This window comes from Archocentrus centrarchus, chromosome 14 (genome assembly GCF_007364275.1).
Source record: "Archocentrus centrarchus isolate MPI-CPG fArcCen1 chromosome 14, fArcCen1, whole genome shotgun sequence".
In the NCBI taxonomy this organism is placed as follows: Eukaryota; Metazoa; Chordata; class Actinopteri; order Cichliformes; family Cichlidae; genus Archocentrus; species Archocentrus centrarchus.
In genome coordinates, this window is record NC_044359.1 from 19,135,912 (window position 1) to 19,160,065 (window position 24,154).

The 24,154-nt window shown below is 40.5% G+C and overlaps 1 protein-coding gene across 4 annotated transcripts in view; it reads left to right on the forward strand.

The window, feature by feature from the left end:
- Nucleotides 1–5,414: 5,414 nt before the first annotated feature.
- The window catches only part of LOC115791815 (Down syndrome cell adhesion molecule-like protein 1 homolog), a 52,800-nt gene continuing 34,060 nt past the window's right edge, over nucleotides 5,415–24,154 (forward strand). For 2 of the 4 annotated variants that reach the window (XM_030746080.1, XM_030746079.1), the window contains exons 1-3: nucleotides 5,415–5,637; nucleotides 16,292–16,612; nucleotides 18,979–19,125. In XM_030746080.1, coding sequence (XP_030601940.1) covers nucleotides 5,415–5,637; nucleotides 16,292–16,612; nucleotides 18,979–19,125 — 691 coding nt within the window. The remainder of the gene's footprint in view (nucleotides 5,638–16,291; nucleotides 16,613–18,978; nucleotides 19,126–24,154) is intronic. The other 2 variants (XM_030746081.1, XM_030746082.1) reach the window with 1 other exon arrangement.

The following is a 24,154-nucleotide window of genomic DNA, read 5'->3' on the forward strand; positions in this document are numbered from 1 at the left end:
TATATATATATATATATATATATATATATATATATATACACACACACACATAATACACATATAACCCAAACATTTATAATTTTCAGTTTTTTTTCCATATGAGGATGTAGGGTGAATAGGGAACATCCAAAGGGAGGCATGGAGCTGGCTGGAGCCCCTGTACTTGATTGGACCTTGCAAAGCCTGAAGACTCAGAAAGTTATACTCGACCGCTGCTCTCAGTAGAAACATACAGCTACAATGCTCTAGCTTGCCCTTAAATGATGTCCCCATTTTCAGCCTCTTATTCATGCATACCAACTCTTGATCTCTTTATTATAGAACAATGAACTCTAATAAAGTTTTGGATAAAATCTGTCGTGTGCTGTTTAAAGTGGTGCAACACTAAACCAGATCTTTGACCTCACTGCCTCCTGTTGGGCAGAGGGAAGAAGAACAATGAAAACTTATCTTCACAGGACTTGCACTTAAAACAATTCAAAGATTCAAAGAGAAGGGGTTAAAAAAAAAGAAGAGCATAGAGAGACAAGGACAGAGCAAAAATAATGATATGTAGCATGGGGAGTGAAAATAGGGGCGTGGAGAAGAAATTCTCAGTGCATGATGGGAAGTCCCCCAGCAGCCAGAGCCTATAGCAGCACAACTAAGGGGGGGTTCAGTCATCATCTGATCAAGCACTTGCTATATGTTTTATCAAAGAGGAAAGCTTTAGTCTTAATCTTAAAGGGAGGGTGGTTGTGTCTCTTGAATCCAAACACAGAGTTGGTTCCACAGCAGAGGAGCCTGATACTTGAAGGCTCTGCCTTTAGAAGCCCTAGGAACCACAAGTAAGCCTGCAGTCTGAGTGTGAAGTTGGGTGTGAGTGAACTGGGATAATAAGATATCAAAAGGTCTTTAAGATAAGATGGGGCCTGATCATTCAAGACCTTGTATGTGAGAAGGATTTTAAATTTAATTCTTGATTTAAGAGGGTGCCAATGAAGAGAACCCAGTATGGGAGAAATATGCTCTTTCATTCTAGTCCCTGTCGGTACTCTAGCTGCAGTAATTTGGATCAGCTGAAGGCTTTTCAGGGAGATTTTAGGACAGCCTGATAATGAATTACAATAGTCCAGCCTACAAGTAATAAATGCATGAACTAGATTTTCAGCATCACTCTGAGACAGGATGTTTCTAATTTTAGAAATATTGCGCAAATGAAATAAAGCAGTCCTACATATTTGTTTAATGTGCACGCTGAGGGACATATCCTGGTGAAAAAGGACTCCAAGATTCCTCACAGTGTTGCTGGAGACAAAGGTAATGCCATGCAGAGTCTGTTGTTTGACACCATATTTTCATGGTCTTCTTGGTAAATATTCACATTCTTGCAATATGGTCTACCTTAGCAAATAAACTTTTTTTTAGTGACAGCAGAATACAATTTAAATAGCTATGTTACATTTTTATATGTTCTATTAAAAATGCATGCCTACCTATTTAATGTGTTTATTAAGCTTTTAGTGTTTGGTGATGTTTGTTTTGATGCAGCATTTTCTAAGACAATTATTCTTCTATGGGAGACATTTAAGAAAATTTACATTTTTCTTTAATATGGCTTGAAAAACTAAATCCACAGTTGTGCCACACAATGGTAATGACAATATTTAACAAAACAGAGAGATCTTTCTGTGAACTTTTATGCTCGGAGGCCATAAATATGCATATGTTGTCTCTAATGGTCAGGAGCAAAGATTCCTGTTTGGAAAAAGAAGTTTGAGAGAAAATGACCCTGCTTCACTGATTTAATCTCTCACACCTTCCTTACACATTATGTCATAACACCTCATCAAGGAAGCACACTCTACTTCAATATTTTGGCCATAATTAGTAGCTGTTTAGCAAACTGAGTTGTTCCATCCAGTTTCAAACACACAGTTCAAACACGGAGCATAACCTTGACCCTGATGTCCTCAGTATCTCTAGCCCATTTCCAAGCCATCTTTCCTTGCTAAGATTTTAGAAAAAGTTGTCCTCCCCCAAGTTTTGTCTTATTTTAATACTTTATAAATATTTGGCAAATTTTAGTCTAGCTTTAGAGGAATGCCAACTACATCATCTGCCCTGTTTTAGGTATACAATGCTATCCTATCTTGTTGTTTCAGTTTCCTGTGCCATTTTCTTCAGCACAATATTTGCCAAGTACTTGCAGAGAGCAAATTCTGAGAAGTAAGCTGAATGGGAAAAACAAGATCCAGGCAATCAACGCCTACGCCCTGCCAGCCACCATAACTCTGCTGGTATAATAAACTGGCCAAAGGAGGAGATAGAAGCAACTTACATCAAGACAAGAATGCTCCTTACCATGGAGGGTTTCACCCCAAATCCAGCACCCTGAGACTGTACGCTAAGTGGAAGAGAGGAGGCCAAGGACTAGTGAGTATCAGAACCACTATCCTGGATGAAACAATAAAGATCCATGAATACATCAGGAAGAGGGCCATAAAGGATCATGTGCTTAGTGACTACCTCAGGCAGCAGAAATCTGAGAAGTAAGAGGAGGAAGAACAGGAACCATCAGGGAAGGACAGGCCCCTGCACGGCATGTACCACTGGCAGATAGAAGTGGCTGATATTGAAAAATCCTACCAATTGCTGGACAAAGTTGTGCTGAAAGACAGCACAGAGGCACTAATGACAGCACAGGAACAAGCTCTAAGCACAAGATCGGTAGAGGTTGGGGTCTACCACACCAGGCAAGACCCCAGGTGCAGCCTGTGCACAGACAATCCAGCACATAACAGCAGGGTGCAAGATGCTAGCAGGCAGGGCATACATGGAATGCCATAACCAAGTGGCTTTCATAGTATACAGGAACATCTGTGCCGAGTATGGCCTGGAAGTCCTGAGGTCAAAATGGGATACACTCCCAAGGGTGGTTGAGAATGACCGAGCTAAGATCCTGTGGGATTTCCAGATACAGATGGACAAATTGGTGATGGCTACCAAGAGATACCAAGAGATAGCATCATCAGGCTCGAGAAATACCAAAGGCTGAGAGAAGAGTGAGAGACAATGTGGAAGGTGAAGGCAACATTGGTAATTGGAACACTCGGGGCAGTGACTCCCAGACTGGGAGATTGGTTCCAGCAAATTCCAGGAATGACATCTGAGATCTCTGTCCAGAAGAACGCAGCTCTAGGAACAGCTAAGACCCTCAAGCTTACGACGTGGGCATATATGGCTGCCAGTGGAAACGAGTCACCAGTCTTTGTTGATGATGTGACTGCTGATAGAAGTAGTATGATGAAATATGCAGGGTTATACTCTATGCTCAGACTCAGCCAAATGCTATAAAACTGATCAGACAGTACTTCACAGAGAACGTGAGTAAGCAACCCAAGAATTTCTCAAGGTAAAGAAATGGGATATTCTTCATTTACTAAGCCAGTTACCATCATCAGTTGATCTCAACTTAAGTTACTGAAGACAGAACTGCAGGCAGAAAGACCCATAGACAAGCAGCAACTAAAGGCAGCTGCAGTAAAGGTCTGACAGAGGACCTCAAGGTAAGAAATGGGGCTGGAGCCTATTATATCTGACATAAATCAAAACAGGCAGGGTACCTCCTAGATAGATCGTCAATTTTTCATAGGGAATTCTAATAACAATATGAAGTTTATTGGTAATAACCAGTTTACATGATGAAGAGATAGATAGATAGATAGATAGATAGATAGATAGATAGATAGATAGATAGATAGAAAGATAGATAGATAGATAGATAGATAGATAGATAGATAGATAGATAGATAGATAGATAGATAGATAGATAGATAGATAGATAGATAGATAGATAGATAGATAGATAGATAGATGTTATATAAGACTTGATCTATGAGGTCATATGAATAGTAAATCATTGTCAAGAAATTACCTGAAATGGGCCCGCTAACATGTTTGATCTTAGTTCTACCAGCAGGTGTCAGCAGTGACCTTCATGTGGAGTTCAATGCTCAACCCTCGAGTCAGATCACACCGCAGGAGCAGCCGCTGCAGATACGGGGAGGGATGGGGAGGAGGCCGGCTGACAGACTTCTCTCGAAGTTAATACAGTTTCAAGACAGACCGTTTTAATGAGTGACTTCTGACCTCTCGGTGTCATACAGGCATACTTGCAGTTGTGCTACTTCTACTTATAGGCTGTTCCCTGTTTTTGACGCTACACTTCTGTTCTTGAACGTGGACGTGACATGAAAACTTTTACTAAAATTTAGGAAAAGATTTGATTCAAGAAAAGTTTTTCTTTCTTTTTTTTTTTTATTTTTAACATGAAAGCAGTTTTTAATCGGCTAGTTTCACTGCTACATGCATATTTAGTTAACTGTTATATAAAATAAGCAAGTAACTGTTTTTGAAATTATTATTATTATCTTTTATTATACATTCATGACTCCAAATTAAAGCATTCTCTCAAATCATTTGATTCAGTCCAGGCCTGTTACCGAGTGTGCCAGTTATACTACATTACAGTACATCTTAGTGTTTTGCCAGGACAAAAATATTCTACTCTATTTTTAAAAACTTTAGGTCGTCTGCAAAGTCACTTTGTCAATCAGCCACATTTTACACCGAATTCAGTTAAAGGTCTTCTGCATTTATTCATAATGTTTTAACACTGGCTTTTCTATTGGTTCTTTGAATGCAAGCTGGTGTGTAGCTCGAAGCAGAGGATCACTTTTCAGATTCACCACTAGAATCCACAGCGACTTTAAATATTCTATGAACTGGGAGTGTCCTGCTACTTGCCTCCCTCCGTTCATTTATGTTTATGCAGTGGCACTTTACATCAGGCGCGACAGAGAACGGAGGGGCGAAGCAGAAGTGTAGGAAGTTACTCAAAATCCGTAAGGGCTTCACTGAAACCTTTTATCCTTGATTCAGTTTACCTGCAGCGTAGTATGAAGTGTCATGCCCCACACCCTGCTACTATCTCCTCCTTTCTGTCTGCAGTGCATTTCTGTGCGCAAATGTCTACGCACGTTGCACGGCTCTGAAAGACAAAGAAAAAAAAACAGTTGTGGCTTACTGTCTTCTGCAGCTTCTCGGGCCCTGTGATTAAAGCTTAAACTGAAATGAAAGCATAGTGACAGATTTTTACACTCTGAGTGGCTTTTGTAGATCCATATTGCGCAAAGAAAGGCGATCATCAGGGGCGCACAGGTGGGTGCGCTCTCCAAAGGTGCCAACAGATCTGCATATGCGCAGCTTCGCAGCTCAAACAATTTGAGAATTTAGACACAGCTGGACTATAAAACGCACTGTTCGGCTAAAACGAACCCGCGGCTCTGCTGTCATCCATCGTTCCGCGGTGTTTGATTAGTACAGGGAGGATGGATTTGTATGCACGGTAGTCTTGGGAGGAGAGGAGGGACATGGGCGGGGCTGAGGCGCCTCTCATTTCCCCTCCATGCTTAGCGGGGCAGCAGGGCTGGAGAGACCTCCGGGGAGCACAGTCGCCAGTCCACCACGGAGACCCGCCTGGCCAAAAAAACGCGCCTCACACTTGCCAGGATTGCCAGATATTCCTGAAAAATATACCTGCTATTTATGGCATGTGGCTTGTAACTTTACTCCTGCTGTACTCTCTCCAAGAAGGTAAGAGAAAAAAGCAAAGCTTGGGATATTTCACACCCTTCACACTGACTGCTGGAGTCCTGTAGTTTTTTTTTTTTTTTTTTTTAAGTTTAATGAAATGTAATGCTGAGGATTATGATTCATTTGAAGGTTTGAATGGTGTGTAGCGTGTGCATTGATGTGTCATCGAATATTTTGCAATGAGGAATTTGTTGAAAAAATATCCTTTAAATCAAAATGCATAAACCTCCCGCGCTGAGTAAGTAGGAAAATGTGTGAAAGTAGGGGTGTGAAGTGCTTTTTTTCACCCGAATGTGTAAGGGTTTTATGCAGTGGACCCTGATCTCGCAGATGGAGCTGATAGCACGGATTGTTTTCGCATTACCAACTCCAGTTATGAATATGTAAAATGGCTGAATAGGGAGAATGAGGTGCAAATACATAGGGAGGGTTGAGACAGAAATGAAAACATGGAGCGGCCTGCAATTACATAAATTGATTGACAATTTTGGAACACATTCACCCCAAATGCTGCCCTTCTGTAAAGTTTTTTGGGGGGGTTGGATGCGTGTGATTTTTGAAATCCTGACGCTTTCATTGTGTAGCATTTGCTAATTGCAGCTGTTTTGATGGGCTGTATTTGGCTCGAGCGCTGGCTTCCTCAGAGATGCTCTCATTTTTTAAGACGAGATTTTAAAGGGTATTAATTGATTTTCCGTGCGATGACAAATTGTTGCCATTTTAAAATGGATGACGAATAAAAGGCCCATTCTCCTAGAATGGCCTTATTAGTTTAATAGGTCTCCACCCACATAAAGGCCATAATTAAGTGTATTCAGATTTTGTCCTCCCTTATTTAATTTATTTGGTCCTTTGAAATTTTCTTTTTGTTTAATTCTGGCTGAAATTGTAAAAAAAAAAAAGAAGCTGCATTTATTTAAATAGATTCGTTTATTTTCTTTCTTGTTCAGTATATGCAGCAAATCCCTGACCCTATTGCAAAGTTGATCTTCTGCTGTTACAGTGCATTGTAATAATCCTGAACAAATCTGCGTCGAAAATATCAGAAATTCAACACAATCTCTACTTGAGAGCATTTTCTGGGCCTTTGTGTAGCCTGCCTATTTAGAGACTTGTTTACATATTGTATGCCCTTATTAGCACAGGCCTTAAGAAGCTGAAAATGTATTTATCAGAAAGTCTGGTAGATTGACAGGAAAAGAAATATGGCCGTTCTCAGAGCAAATGATCCCAAGGAGGCCATCCATTAGATTCATTTGCCATTTTTAAGTTCTGGCATTTTCTGTCTTTTTTTTTTTTTTTTTTTTTTTTAATCGATCAGCTATATGTGCTATATGCGTTTTATTCCAATTTAATGCGGTTTTTTTTTTTAATTCACATAAATAAATTATTCCGCTTGAAAGCTGTCATTTCATAGCCTCGCTGGCTTCTGTGGAATCATATTAAAATATGCGCAAATTTATTTCGCCAAATGAGAAACTCCAGGGGCGTGGGTGCAGATTATAGACTTGCCCGGTCATGTTCCTCGCTAATAGCGCACCTGGACCCCGCGGACGTGTTCGCGCTTGTGCCAGCGCGTGCGCCGCGGGTTCTTGTTTGTGTGTTTGTGTTGGCGGGCGCGTGGAGGAGGGAAAGTGAGTGGGACGCCCCTCATGGTTTTGTTGTTAGCTGATGTTTTGAATGTTACTGAAACTGGAAGTTCTCCATTGTATTATTATTAGTTTTGACAAGATTCTTTACGACACGATTTAATGCTTTTAAAAGGTACAAAATCATGTCAGAGGTTCGAGGAGGCAGCCAGGAGGTAGGGTCAGTAATAAATATAAATAAATAAATAAAAGCATACACATTTTAGTAATTTAGTATTATTTACAGTTAAACGAAGATTTAATTATAGCGCTAAATGGTGATTTATAAGTGAAATTAGTTATCTTTCTTTAGCTGCAAATCAAATATAGCCACAGACCGTCTTCTGTGTAATTGTGGATTAATTAGCAGGTAATAAAGTCAAGTTTAACGTGCAAGGCCTACTGTAGGCCTGTTTTTATGAAATCTAATAAATTAAACAAAATATGAACATTTACATATAGAATATGAAAGACGCAACTTGATTTTTAATTGCAGGTGTGCAAGTAAGTAAGGTGATCCAGCTTCCTCGGCTCTCCACTGCTCACCCCTTTGTAAATAGAAATGTGAAGAAACCCCCCCCCCCCCCTTTTCCTTCCCCAGTCCAATTCCCTTTGCAAGGCTACACAATTAAAGCTGCAATCTGAGCTTTATGCACCACTCAATGACAGAGATGTGTGGTCCACGGGGGTGCCAATCATTACTCAGGCAGGGCCCAGCCCTCCATTTTGTACCAGGTCAAGCCTGGCATGATTTAATTTTACATTGAAGAATGTAAAATTAAAACTTAAAAAGGTTAAAGGAGAAATAAGGAACTCTCTGTGTGATTTTGGCTTTTTAAAGAGGAAAATTATCCAGTTTGAGCTCTTTTAATTGAAAATAACAGAACTGTTTCCCAACTAAAACATTACTATAGAGATTTATAGGAAAAAGACTTTTAAAAAAATTAGATTATAAAGATTTAATGTTGACTGATCAGACAGACCTTCTACAAATTCGACATGAAAAACAAGTTACATATGATTTAACAACACAAGTGTCAGTTATCCTCGACAATTTAATAAAGAAAACATTTCTGCAGTTAAATTCATTGCCAAATGGTGGGGAAACTGTGCTGGTTTTCAGCAGCAAAAAAGGGGCTTATTGCACTTCCCAGCTCACCAACAGGACGTCACAGCTCTGTCACTGTCGTCCTGCTCTCCTATTCGCTCTGAAACCTATTATACACACAAATGAGTTTATAAATAAGAAGTCATCAATGAAAACAGGAGAAAAATAGGGGTGCAAACAAATACAATTAACAGTCAGAAATTAAGATTTTCTTTTCAGTCAAGAACTCCGTGTAACACCACACCAGTGCCAAACTGAGCCAGACCTCCTCCAAATTTTATTGGATGCTGGAGCTGCACATTTTTAGAAGGAGGGAGTGTTCAGCAAATGTCAAATCTCTGAAGCAAGTAGTTGTTTTTGTTGGATCTCCCTCTCTCTACCTCCATCTCTCTCTCTCTCTCCATCTTTCCCTCCCTCCATCGCTTCCTCTCGCAGTACCTCCCCTCCCTCTCTCTCCCTCATCACTAGGCAGAATTAAAGGTTGGGGGAGGGGCAGTTTATGCAGACTGTGCTGGGACTTGTGATCCACAGATTTGATATTCACATTAAGAGAGAAACTGGCTGCTTTGATGTGAGGGGGAGCAGGTCCCAGGGGGACTGCTGAAGTAGCACACTTTTTTTTTTTTTTTACTGACACAGCACAGTCCGGGGGGGTGGGGGGTGGGGAGATGATTGTTGGGGATAGGGTGTACAGAAAGACAGTGGGTGGGGAACAATGATACCCCTTCGTTGATTAGATGTAACCTCAACACCCCCCTCCCCACTTCTCCACCCACCAACCACCTACTTATGCCAGACCCTTGAGGATTATCCTTAAGCTTACACCTATCTTTATCCCCCTGCATCTCACCAATATTCAATTCACACCCCTTCTACCAGTGTGTCTCCTTCCAGTGCATCCTTTACTGCTTTGTGTTTCCACACAGAGTTGCACTCCCTTTGCCCCCTTATCAAAACACAACTCAAAACTTTCTGTTGCAAAAACAAGATGAGTGATGGAGAGGTGGCAGGCATGGAGTGGAGTCAGTGTAGTAGCCACAGTCTGCTTGGAAATGAAGTTGTTTCCAAAATAGCAAGAACTGGCGGAGAGGATGGGAGAGGGTTTTGACAGATGACATGGCAAATGTAAATCCTACTTTTGACCTTCACTGCACATGTCACATCAGTTAATGACAGATGAAAATGCTGTGAAAATTATTTTGCTGCTGGAAAGGAATGGGAAGATGGAGATAGGTGAAAAAAGAGGGGGGAAGAGAAGCAACTTGTGGCTGTAATATGTCGGTGGTTGGTTGCAGGCACACCTGAATGGAACTTTTAGAGTTTGTTTACCTCCTTCATTACAATATAGTTGTGAACATCAGGTGTGTGTGCGTGTGTGTGCGTGTGGGTACACACTCCTGTGCACACTCACGTCCTGGAGAAGCGTAGATCAGCTGCATTATGCATGATGAAACCTTGCATAGGTTATGACTTCTGCCTCCTCGGCATACATATTCATGCGTGACTCTCTGGCAGGATGTATAAAACAGTGGCTGTGACTCTGACAGCCTAAGCTTTAGCTCCAGCGGTGCCTTCGGTGCTCCAACACCTTCCAGTGAGGGCTGCTTTCCTCTCTGGTGCTGTGTCTGAACGAGCTTGATGAAGCCTCCTGGGTGCAGTTGAACTACAGCAGCAACAACACTGAAACCCCACAGCTTTGGTCAGTACTGCTTTTAGGGTAATGTCTGTAGACATGCTGCTAGATTTCAAGTCTTATTAAGGTTAGATAATTTCATGATGCAAAGCCCACTGTAACAACGGTATCACGATACAGTGATTTTGCAGTATTTGATATCTGCCCCAAAAAAGGTAAAAATAAGGAATTATTTATTTATTAACTGCAGTGTGGTTTCAGTGTGTGTGCTTAGCATTTCTTAGACAATTCCAACAGTTTGTCAGTTTAATTTATTAGCTCTCTAATTAGCTTTACCCCACTGGTCGCTAATTTCCCACTGAGTTTCTTCTTCCTCACTGCAAGTTGGTGCACTTTGCCCTCATCTGATAAGCCCCACCAGAAGGAATCATGAAGTAGTGACTCTGGGCAGTCAGACTGGTGGGGGAGTTTGTTTAAAGAGGCAGCATATTTAAAAAAAATATACAGATATTTGGAACCAGTGTGTCATTAATTGCATTGCAAAAGGAAGTGACATCACTGCAAAAGGTGGTGTTGTTTGAATGAACAGGACACCATGTTTATGGGATGTAGTGTCAGTAATTCAAAGCATGCTTACAGTTTTTATTGTAAGCATATAAATTATAAAAGATGGCCGTAACTACTGTGATGATACCCACTGGTTTCTGAAGTCCTGTTCTGAAGCCTCGTGACAAAGGGCAGGTCTAACTTGAAGAAGAAACTTATACCACAAATAATCCTCCATTTTGAAACATAGTATGACCAAGATTTACAAAAACTATTTAATTTTTCATTTCAGTATGACCCAAAATGAGCAACTGAGCCCAGAAACTACGTAAGTGTTTACAGAGGTCAAGACAGAAAGTTGATTTCCTGTCGACTTCTATAGGACCAGAAGTCTTTTTGCAACCACTGCTGTCACCATCTGGTGGCTTTCAGATGTTTAAGGCACTTCTGCATTGGCTTCATATTTACAGCCTGAAGATATGTCCATATTTTTAACTCTCTGTGAGTGTAAAGCCAGTTCTATTTGTTAAATCAGCACAGAGTAGAACAGTACTGAAGCTAGACAATTAATTGATTTGCCCCCCACCCCACCCACACACAAACAGTTTAATCATTTCAGTAATTTTAAAAAACAAAATAATTAGTTCTCATACTGTGAAGTTTATATTTGAAATCTTCTATAACTTGGGACAAATACTCTTTGGGTAAGGCTCTACAAAATAGGGGTGACAGATTTTCTATTTTTCGCTTTTTAACATTTTTTTTTATGCGTTTTCAAAATTTTCCAGAAATACTGAACATTGATGCTTGCCTTTAATCCCTACTCCTCCCTTATTCCTAGGCCAACTCTTTTAAAACTTAGTGTAAGTATTCAATATGAAAAGCTCTACAGCATGCTTCAGACCAATGTTGTCTTTTCAATTTTTTCAAATTTTATGAATTTTTGACATTTTGAAGATAAACAGTATTTCATGTTTAACTTCAGTGACTACTTCTCCCTTATTTATTGGTTGAATCTTTTGAAGTTTACTACAAATATTCACTGGGGAAATCTATACAAAATGCTGAAATTTTATTTTTTATCCATCCATCCATCCATCCATCCATCAATCCATCCATCCATTCTCTTCCGCTTATCCTGTTCAGGGTCACGGGGGGCTGGAGTCTATCCCAGCTGTCATGGGGCGAGAGACGAGGTATATATATATATATATATATATTTTTTTTTTTTTTACAAATTTCCTAAATTTGTAAATAATAATAATAATAAAGTAAGTGTCAGCTCAATGATGGTTGACCTACAGTCAAATTACTTTCTGTTCCAATATATCACATATTGTCCAAATACAACATTTGACAGCAGAGCTCTATAGGCTAACAGGTCTCTTGTTTGGATAAAAATTGGGGTTGGGGGTAAACATTTTTGCATTTTAATGTCAGAACATGTTTGAGAGCAAGTTCTGACATGCCCCTTAGTTTTAGATTACTGTAGGACGAACAGCTTTATACACAGTTGAAACCCTCACCTTGGATTCTCACCTTCATGACTATTAAGAAAGCAATCAAATGAAGTTTGAAATTCAATTATGTTTTTTTCTTCTTCCTAATTTAAAGTAACTACAATGGGCGGACCACAACTGAACTGAATAATTGTGTTATTTATGCTGTTTTAGTAGTTCAATAAAAATCTGTCAAAATGTGATTGTTACTTGATGATAGCAACTGGTTGAAAGTTAGTTTGGAAGTTATTGATGGGCAAGGCACTGCCTCCAGTGGTGTAGTGGTTAACACATTTGCTTGCCAAGTGAAAGGTTGCCGATTTGATTCCAACCCAAGACCCCTTTGGGGTTGTGTCAGTAAAGGCATCCAGCGTAAAAACGCTGCCAAATCAAACATGCAGAGTGACCCTTTGTGGCAAGGGAATAGCCAAAAGTAGCTACTACACTGATTTGACAGGCTGCTAACTGCACATGCTTTTTGTGGCATGTCTGTGATAAAAACACATCTTGCCATTTTTACTAATTATCCTTATTATTGGTTGCAAAAGCTTCCTGGTTTGGTAATTTGGTTTGCAAACCTTGAATTGACCATTCTGTTGTTTAATACATAAACACTATATAAGCACTTTGAACTGAGGTACACTAGTCTCAGTTAAGTTTAACGTTATAAAAATGCTGAAAAGTTGTGTGTGGATTGTGACATCTGGCCAAGGGTGATCTTCATCTTATACATTATATCATTTGTCAATTAGGCATAGCATTTACAAGCTATGAGTAAGCACGTGTGTTTACAGTGTTGCTGGCATTTTGGTTCTTGTCACATAATCCCTCTATACTAGCTGGCACAGGTCATAAGTAACGTTTCATCTGTTGGTTTTAAATTGAGTGGAAACTCTGCCAGTCTGGCACAAACCAGTGCCAGCTCAGCTTTACAGTGCACCTGGTGTAGAGTGTTAATAATGCCGTCCCTCACACACTTAACAAAATAGCTGTTTTTGGTTTGTCAGCCAGCTGAACACTTTAAAAAAAAAAACAACCAAACTATAATGTGTGGCTGTGCTTAGTTTTGGAAGCTTTTCCATTTAAACATATTTTCTCACTTCAGCAGATATTTGGGATTTGGTCTTTTGCAGTTTCTAACTTTAGATTTTTCAGTGGATCATTTTTGTTAGGTTCGAGTTTTGCATTGTGGGTTTTTTTTGGGTTTTTTTTTGTTATTGTTGTTTGTTTGGGGTTTTTTTTATATGTTCAGTCACAGCTTTCAAGTGCCAGCACCACCATGGCAACCCCCCTCCCTTGTGTGACTGAACGCTGAGAGCTACTTTTGTGTATGTGAATGTATTTATGTGTTTGCATGCGTGTTTATGTCAGCTGAGTGCACGTGTAGTTTGCCTGGCTTTGACCAACTCTGAGTGGTAGGACTTTACTCTGATCTCCTCATATTCCACTTCCCACTCCATCAGTCCCAGTGCTCCCAAGCCCTGCCTGGTGCCAAGGCCCCCAGGCCATATAATCTACTGTATGAGAGGTTCTCCTGATGCCCAGCCCCCCAAGCTCAGGGTGACCCCCTCACTCGAGTACTTTAGTGCTGTCCCCCCATTGGGAGATTATAGATATTGCAATCTTTAATATGGGCTTTATGCTCAGGGGCCATTACCAGTAATCTGCAGAGGGGAGGGAGTCTGACCTGGTTTTTGCAGCCCACCACTGGACTGCCAGACACATTTTCATATACCATCTGTAACATGCTGCCCAGATTTATCAATCCCTGCATCAGGGACAGTGGCACTTCTTTAAAAGGAGGCAGGAATTATTGACTAAACCCACTAAATGGATAAGATAGCTGCATTTTTCTTCGATCTGGTGCATTGAGCTTAGTCCTACCATGATGATACTGCTGATGGTGTTGATTTATTCTGCCAGACTTCACTTGTTAATGTTTGACCATAAACATCACCCATAGCTTGAAGCCACCCTTCATTGATTACATGCCCAAAATCTAGAAAGGTCGGATGGGCCAACGGAAGAAATGCATCATATTATCACGTGCAGATTGGTTTTCACTCCTGATTAATCATGAATTTGATACGTTTTGTAAAACACTGCAACAGTATGAAAAACTTGATGCTCAGTCTCACACCGATGGTTTTTATAGCCACAACTATTTTGGTTTATGATCACCTGTTAGCTTTATCTGCATGATTATTTAAAAAATTATCTCACATTAAGACTGCTATTTACTTGGTTAAAAAATTTGCCATTACAATTTAATAGCAAACAATGGCAAATACTGAAATGTTTTGTTGTGTTAAAACTTCTGAAGATGAAAACAGTTGGCTGTGATCATTGCTGTTTGTGCTGTTTGTTATCATCTTACTCAAGAACACACTCAGATGATCTAGATCATAGAGGAGTCAATACCTTCTTCTGTGTGTGTTGTTGTCTTTTTTTATTCTTAAAGCTGAAACCATTAGATCTTTAATAAATGGAGTTTGGAGCTTGGGCTTTTTTCCTTTTTTTTTTTATTAATCAGGCAAAATTTTCAAATATTCCTTCACTGTCACCTCTAAGAATGTAATGCCTACATTTGCTTTAATGGATTTGAGATGTGTGTGTGTGTGTGTGTGTGTGTGTGTGTGTGTGTGTGTGTGTGTGTGTGTGTGTGTGTGTGTGTGTGTGTGTGTGTGTGTGTGTGTGTGTGTGTGTGTGTTTTTTAATGCTTTGAAGCATGAAATGTTTTGTTCCACTGTAAGTTTTTGTTGACCAAATGAGTCATAAATTAATCAACAAATTAAAATGAAATAACGTAGTTGCAACTCCAGTGTTTATATTATCAGAATCTAAGTTTGCAGTTATATCTGTCTCATTTTATTTCATTTATTCACATTAGAATCGTTGTGCTGAATTATTTTTAAAAAATTAATATTTTCCAATCCATTTGAGCCCCAAGACACTCAACAGTTGCTTTGTGGTGTCAATTTTCTTGAAGGGCTTTGCAAATTGTCATCAGATCTGTTATGTAACTGCATCCCAAACTATGGTGAACTTACTGATATGCAATGAGGAAGTGCATTAGATATATGGAAGATATGAAATTAGCAATATAAAAGCAAAAAGAGAGTCTCATAAAAGTCAGAGATAATGCCTAAATAAATCACGTTAACGGATTTGTTTCATTGAATCGGTTAATGTGAAAATACCAATGAGAATGTTACTTATTCTGATCAGTTTTACTTATAAAATACAGTCATAACAAGCAGTATTAAATAGCAGGGCTATTCAGAGGAAATATCAGTTGGATGTATTTTGTAAAGTGAGTGCTAAATTTATGTTTGGATCTAAATCCTTCAGTATCACTTAGTACCTTATGTGATGTTTTAAAGTCTTTTTGTGCTGCGTTCAGCCGTAGGAGGGTGAGCATTTGGTGGGCAGTTTGTATTAGATGACATAATTTAGAATTAGCGGTGGCTAACATCCACAGCTGTGCAGTGTCTCCCTTCCATTTTTTTCTTCTAATCTTTCCTGTACTGACCCCAAATTTGAGACAGCCTGCCTCATTTCTTTTTGTCACTGTCCTTTCAGTGCTGGAGGTGTATGTGTTTAATCTGAGTGCCAATGAATAACATTCCTGTGTGTGTGCATGTTTGTTGAGTGTGTGCATACGTGTGTGTGTGTGTGTGTGTGTGTGTGTGTGTGTGTGTGTGTGTGTGTGTGTGTGTGTGTGTGTGTGTGTGTGTGTGTGTGTGTGTGTGTGTTAAATATGTAAGGAGATTAAATAGACTTAAATCTCTGCGTCTGGCATAGAAATTCCAATCACATACCCTATCTGCATGTTCTCTCTCTCTCTCTCTCTCTCTCTCTCTCTCTCTGTTTGTCTTTATGTGTTTGTACATGTACTGTATGGACGGCTCCTCCCCCAATCCACCTAAACCATCACAGGCTTTGGCCCAAATCCCTTGCTTTCTGCATCATCTGACTGATGTTTGCAGCTGGACATTTGACACACATTTGTTATGATTATTTTGCAACAGATTTGAAGGACACTCCCTGTCTGTACAACTTTTGTACATTACTGCAGTGCTTAATGCTTTAAATCAATGCTGCTGAAATCTGACAAGTTTATATTCACACTATTGTGTGTTTTCAGTGTGTATACCACATGTAACAGGTGCTTGTTATTGACTTCTTACTTCCACCTCAGTCTGCTAAGTGATGATGTGTTGTATGTTTGCCCCTGCAGTACACAGTGAGGATGTGGGCTCTACCAGGCTGTACTTTGTGAATGCCTCCCTGCAAAGGGTAACCTACTCAAGCTCGGTGGGGGTGTCCCTGCCCTGTCCAGCAGGGGGCACCCCTAGTGCCATACTGCGCTGGTACCTGGCCACTGGCGACGACATCTACGACGTGCCCCACATCCGCCATGTGCATGCCAATGGCACCCTGCAGCTGTACCCCTTTTCGCCCTCTGCCTACAACAGCTACATCCACGACAACGACTACTTCTGCACTGCCGAAAACCAGGCCGGCAAGATCCGCAGCCCCAACATCCGCATCAAAGCTGGTGAGTTGGATGGACAGTTAGGAAGGGAATGACCAAAAAGAGAGAGTTGTGGAAGCATAAAGTAGAGCAGATGTGATTGACAGCTGCAAAAAGCCCAACCCACACACAGAATCACCTGCCCTAAAATAGCCTGTCTCGACCTGAACACAGATTGACCTAGAACACAGTCTACAGAGAGAACATCTGCATCACGTACTACATCAGGCCTTGGCCTTTGCTCACACCTATTTGACTGTGCTGGTGATAAACCCACTGCACTTTACACTGACATAACCCCTTCATCTATGGCATGGCACCATCTGGTAGAAATAAATCCAAAACACAACCCTTACAGTTCTTGGGGTGAAGTAGCAGCACCATTGTGAGCTATAACTGCATCCTATAAGATGAAAAATTGTGAGAAAGGGTTATATGAGCTAACTGGCTCATCCTTGTTGGCAGTCCTTCCCCTTATCAAAGGTCAGTACAACAGAGGAAACCAGGATCTTGACAGCCACTTGAATTTTTCTCAAGCAGTGCCTTTTGGTGCTTTGCAAGGTGTTAAAAGCAATTCACTGCATAATAAAGGCCTTAAGTGGTTGTATACAAAAAGTTAAATTTATTTAATGCTAAAATTGTGTAATTTTTGCTTTGCATAAAATACCTCATATATTTTGTAGTCACTGAAAGAATACAGTTTTCTGTATTGAGTTATAATAAAGGATCACTCAGTATACACTCGTAGACTATCTACAGTCTATTCTTGTGAATTTTGACCAGAAGCTGCATCTGTTGCCATCATATTCCCATTTCTGTCCTCCTCCTCCTCCTCCTCCTCCCTGCTCCCTCCATCTTCAAACTGTCCTCTTGTGCCAGACTAAATATAGCCACAGCACACTTCTTTAATTATCTCTCATTAACAAACCTAATTGGTGCTTTCCATTGATTAGAGCATGTGAGGCTGCTTTAATAGGCGAGACCTCATCTAAAGTAAAATAGTACAACTGGGGTTTTGGGAAGCTCCAGCTCTACAATGAGAAGCGATACATGAAGAAGAAAATTTTAAAAAATTACCTAATACACAGATACATCAACATCAGCAGATACATACAGTTACACTACATCTATTGTCCTGCCCTCCCCCTTTCCCATCATTCATTCAGGCCAGTGAGTCCCTCCCCCTTCCTGCCATCAACATCTGTTTTCATATTCTGCCTCCCAACACCAACCTGAACTAATACTCATATTCATTCTAATACTAATACTAGTGCCCAGTTGAGGATTTGAGCCAGGACCCTGAGCTGCATGCCAGCCGCTTGCTGCCTTCATTCCCACATGACCCAAAAGCCAGCCCTCAGGAGCCGAGGGATTAGAGTGAACCAAACATCCTGCAGTCAATGGCTTCAGTCGGGCCTTGATGCACAGGTTATAGAGTCAAGCAGGATGTGGGCGTTCAGTCGCAGCTTTGTGCTTGCACTGCCACCAAACAGTTAGTGACAGGAGTCAGATTTATCTCGGTGTTACGGCTTCATGGCTAACAGCAAAGTATAAAGAAACTCTCATGAGAGGCGTTTCATTATATTATTTCCAAAGAACTCAACAAAGGCAGTTTATTCTATTTATTTATTTAAAGAAGATGTAAATTGTGGTGCACCGGCAAGTGTTTTCTTCTTGCAGCAGGAATGCATGCATGCTGTCATCATGTCTGTTACCAGGAAAGGAATTCCGAACCAGTTTCTTAGCAACCTTCAGATACATCCTAGCTTTCATGTGATTTCGCTAATGAGCTCCTGCTCATTCAAGAGAGTGTAAAATATTGCATGAACCTGAATAAACCAAAGCACCATTAACTCTTCAGTGCAGCTCATTCTGTTGTATACTTGCAAAGTTCTGATCAAAAACATCAGTGTTTTATTATGAAGTCATCCCAAAGCTAGAAAATGATTTCCATGATTATCCTGCTTAATGGCGGCTTGTGCCATTTATGCCAAAAGCTGAGACAGGAATAGATGAGTTCAAACAATAGACAAGAGTAGTTCAGTAATTTCCGATGAATAAATGTGGAGTGCTGTGGTAATTGATAAAAGGACGTTTTGCTCTGGAGTGTTAATGTGTTGTTTCTGATGATGTAAACACGGTGCTGATTAGTGTTTTTGCCTTGGAAGAGGACTAATACTACCATGTTGATGGCTTTCATACCCTGTCAACACATCTCCTAAATGGTACACATCTGGGATATTTTATGTCAGTTATCATCATTTTTCAATTTCATGTCTTTTAATATACATTAAGAAATAAGAAGATCTGTATTCATGGGTAGAAAGTCCCATTTAAAGGATTTCATCCCCTCTGCATACAGTATTGTATCTAATATTGTGTTTGTGTAGTTTTCAGGGAGCCCTACACTGTGCGGGTGGCGGACCAACGCTCAATGCGGGGCAACGTAGCTGTGTTCAAGTGCCTCATCCCTGCTGCTGTGCAGGAGTACGTCAGTGTTGTATCCTGGGAAAGAGACACCGTTTCCATTGTCCCAGGTAAGACATTACATGACATTACATGGAGCATCCTGGGGAGGGCAGAATGATTGCTGACTGTTGGATTGAGGGTTATCTTTATCTTCTATGTGTCTCTGTTTGTGTGTAAGAATGGTCAACGTGCCACTGTGCTCCATGTTTGACCGAATTCTTAACTCGTGTCTTCTGTCTGCTCACTGTTCTGGATCACTGATCCGGTCCCACTCCTCCTCCTCCTCCTCCTTCCTGCACGTATCTCCACCCTCACCCTCTTTCGTCTGCCACCCTTTTTCTTTAGACATTTCCTTCTTTCCACCTTTGCTAACACTGCTTCCCACATCACATTTCATTTTCTCAAGCTAATGCCAAGTACTGCTTTTAATTGTGTGTGACACCAAAGAAAATGAAAGACAGAAATCTCTTTCTATGTCTTACAACTGTTCCACACTTTCTCCTCATCAGATCTATTTTGGTCCACTCCCTGCTTGTCTTGCCACCGTGTCCTTGAAGAACAGGGCCACAATTAGAGACACAAGATGTCAATAGGACTGTGCCCTCACATTCATCTTCATTAACCTCATTAGTGTATGTGAGTGTGTGTGTACAGTATGTGTGTGTGAGAAAAGATAAATGTTGAGATCTGTCTTTATGTCTTTTTTTTCTGTTCTTCGTAAATACATTAAGTGCATTTTTTTCTTATGATTTTGTTCATGATGTGGACCTAATTATTAAACCCTTTGCAATAACAATAAAGGGCAGAGGGAGGAGAGATGGAAAAGAAAAGCAAACCAAAAGAAGAGTAGCAAGGAGGGTAGTAGGGCAAGAACGGCCTCAGGTCCTGGCAGATGGCGTTTTATATTATATGTATGCAAAGCACACAGACACTGTGTCACACATGTACATGCACCAAGGTTGCAGTAATTTGTCATTTTCAGACATTTCAGGGTACAGTATTTTTCACAGTACTGAAGCATTTTAGTGTACTTAGTGTTACCTTTTTGTCCTCAGTTACCAATGTGGCTGCATTAATGGACCACATTTTTCAGGACTGTGACCAAAACACACTTAAATCACTCTATATTTGTGCTCCTGGCCATACCTTTGTTTTGTTTTTCACTAATAACACTCACAAAATGATTCTTACTTGCGGCCTTTTTTTTCCCACATGCTACTTTTAATTAGCTAAATACATTGGAAATTGCTCATACACACATCAGCCAGCCAGATCTAAATGTTCTGTTTGTTGTTTTCAAATTTAAATCTTCTCGTATGCATTCATAGTTTGGCTTTTTCACTCTTAACATTAAGAGTTGTTGATGTCATGCTTGGTTCTGATGACTCCTGAACATAAACATAGTTGATCTAGTTTGGATATGCCAGCCCTCTGTGTTTAAATCTGTGATTTCTATGTATGGGGTGTTTCTCTACAGTCATGTGGCTTCAGTGTGTAATTAGGGGTATATAGGTCAGTTGATGAGCAGTGAGTGTGAAGATCAGATGCTGAACATGATGAGCTGCTCAGTGAACTCAGCATTCGTTTCACTACAGCAGCAGCTCACACAAACAGAGCACACACTGGCAGCGTGGCTGCGTTCAACCTTGACCCTCCAATCAGCAAAATGACCTCATCATCCTTACAGCCAATCAACAGAGTCTGCACAACAGCTCATAATCTGAATATTGTTATTGCAGTCTCACATGGAACCACAACATGCAAACATATCCATGGACACATATACAGCACTGCTGTGATATTCTTTACATAGCTGGCCAGCAAAGGGCTGTCTAGATAGATCTAATGAAAATGTTAAAATTGATTTTATGATTCACTCATTAGGCGTGCATGTGAGTAGGTGATTGCCTGTCTTGACTATCACACCCTCCTGAGCTTAAGTAACACAGCGGGAGATGGTGCAGTTGATTTTGAGAGAATAAAGCCCCTGTGCAACGACATGCAAGACCCTCTCTCCTCACGTGCTTTTTTTAATCAGACGCATTCGTTGAATTGTTTGGTTTTTTTTTTCCCCTGCTTGTTACATTTTAGGGTAATGAGAAGCAAGGGGCAGAACAGAATCCTGTAGGTTTTGCCACGTAGTCATACGACAGTGACAAGCAGTCATAGTCACACAATTGTTTGCCACTGATCTTTATTCTGATCAGACCCACTTAAATATATCTCTGGTAGCAAATGCTGTGTTATCTGTTACTGATAAGAGGGGCCATTGTCTGATGAAAATGGTCTGCAAACACCAAGTCAAAGCATTCAGTCATTCCATTCTATCTTTTGTCATCGAGCGGGCTTTGACTGGCTGTCACAAAAGAAAAAAAATAATATTGTTCTTTTTTATTTTCAGAATTGCATCTCAGTTCATAACTCAGTCCTTGTTTATGACTTCATCTTTTTAAATGGAAATTGAGGTATTTGATTCAGTGAAGTTCCCCACCTTCAAAGCAACATTTGTGCCACCACTGAGCCAACAATGAATCTCATCACAGTTCCTTCCTGTACCTCCCCTTAGTGATTTCTCCCTATCTCAATACAGCGTACAGCAGGAGTACACAAGTGACTACACAGAACTGTTTTCTTTAAATTAGAGGTGTCGTGATAACTGTGATACTTAAAAATGATCCGCGAACCTGAATTGGATAAGCAGAAGAGAATGGATGGATGAATTTAAAAGTAAAACATTATGTCACTAATGAACACGATAATATTGTAAATATTTGTGGTGCACTGTGGTCGACTGATCTGCTTACAGACTTTTTCACTACTTTCATGAACGTGTATTTTCATTTTAATTGATTTGCCAAAAAAATAACACAAACCAAAGTCACAGCCAAAATTGACTGATATTATTATTAATTTTTTTTTCTATTAGATATGGCAACAATGTCATTGTGAAGTGCAAATCTGATATTATGACATCCCTAAATTAAATTTAAAAAAATGGATCAAAATTGTTTATTTCCACTTCATATCTGTGCTTTTGCACTGAGGCATTGTATTGTGTAGACTCTGATCAGTAGCACAGTCACATATTGGTCTGAAGGTTGAGTTGATGACATAACACAACGCAGCCATGCCCTTTGAACCCCAACAGGTTCTATTTTGTCAAACACACATTTCCCATCTGGAGCATTTTGCGTGTGTGTGTGTGTGTGTGTGTGTGTGTGTGTGTGTGTGTGTGTGTGTGTGTGTGTATGAGTGTATTTGTGATTATGTGTATGTTTGTGATTATGTGTGTGTGTCCTCTTGCTTGTCCCACTTTCCCGTCCAGCCAGGACAGTGCGGGGGGGATTTTAAGAGGGGAGGGGTGCAGGCAGACTGACCTATTTCCCTCTCACTTCCCTGTCCCATACCATCCCTGTAGCTAAGCTTTGTGTGTGCGCATGTTTGTGTGTGTGTGCCCACGCGTGTTTGTGACCCCCAAGAGACAATCGAGGTCTGCTAATCTGAGCAGTGATCTGAAGGAGGCGAGCTGGAGCGGAGACAGAGAGATGGAGGGTTTGTGGACAGGACTAAAGACAACAGAGGGACACAGAGAGGGTTCAGCTTGCCGATTGAGGCCGTCAGTCTAACCAGCAGAAAGCTAATGAGTGGGTCCGATGAATAGAGACTGGACCAGCAGATGGCTGTAGCCACATGGTGGTCCACAGAAGATGCCCAACCATGCCCCATCTAATCCACCTGCCACACTGGTCTTGTTTATGTATTTTCACAGTAATTTTATAAACACTGCCTTAAAACTCAATGCTGTAAAGCAAAAAACAGAATTACAGTGTATATATAAGATTGAAAAAACAGGATTAATAAACTTCTGTCCTACATAGAGCAATTTTTTCTATTCTCATTCAGTCACACTCCAAACACCCACTCTATCTTGTTCTGCCCCCTCTCATATTGAGCAAAATAGTCACAGTATATCATAAGGCAGACACTTTTTGTACTGTAACCTGTCATAACCTGTCAGTGTTTAAATGCTGAGTATCAGACCCTGATGTAAAATTGGATTCTAACAGGAGTCACCAGGTGGCGAGGTCACTTACAGGCTACATTACAAATCAATCCTTGGCCCCTCGGGTGCCTGCTGGACACCAAGAGGTTGCATAGGCTCAACAGTACACGGCCGTATACACACACATCTACACATGCAGCTGAAGTGATTGATTTGTAGGCTAAGGTGACTCATTTGCAGATGGGAGTTTGACGATGATGAGATGAGCATGCCATTCCATTTTATCAATTAATATGCAGATTATTTATGTAATTGATTAATTTATTTTTTTGTCTAAAAATATTCTGAGAAACGCTTGTTATAATTTCTCATAACCCCAAAGGGAAAAAAACAAGTATACAAAACTGTGAAAAAAATAAATTATATGCACACAACAAGGATGCTTCTCCTTGCTGTATGTGCATTAGAATATAATATTATATAACATTAGAACTTTATTCCCATGTATACACACTACAGTTGTTCTTCTCTGTAATTAGAAAGTCAATGTCATAAGGTTTCACACAGGTGCAGGAGAGAGGTGACAAAGGCAGAGGGACCTCATGGCGAGCAGCAGTGTGTTAGGACACCATGTCTGTAAATCTGTGCTTGTGTACTCAGAGCAGGAATACATTAATGGATACACTTGTCTGGGACACGACAGACTCTTGTAAACACACTTTGACACATACACTTGCGTCTAGTAAGTGCAATTGAACAAGCCTCTCTGCACACATATGCACATGCACCCTTCAAAAGTAACACAATAAAGCCATTTTCAGATTTTGCATGAACCAGCCTGAATATGGCGTACTCATTAAACATTAACCCCGGGTACATTAAGGTTGTGGTCTGCTCTGCTGTGCGACGCCTCTCCTGTTGTTGTGCTCAAGCCGCCTGGGTATATCAGGACGTTGTGTGACAGAGGAGGATGGGGAATTTGTGGTATCCCCAGGGCCCTTGGAACATAACCCCATCGACTGTCGTCCTGTCCCCCACACCCCCCCACCCTTGGGTCTCACATCCTCTCTCTCTCACCTCTTCCTCATCTGCCC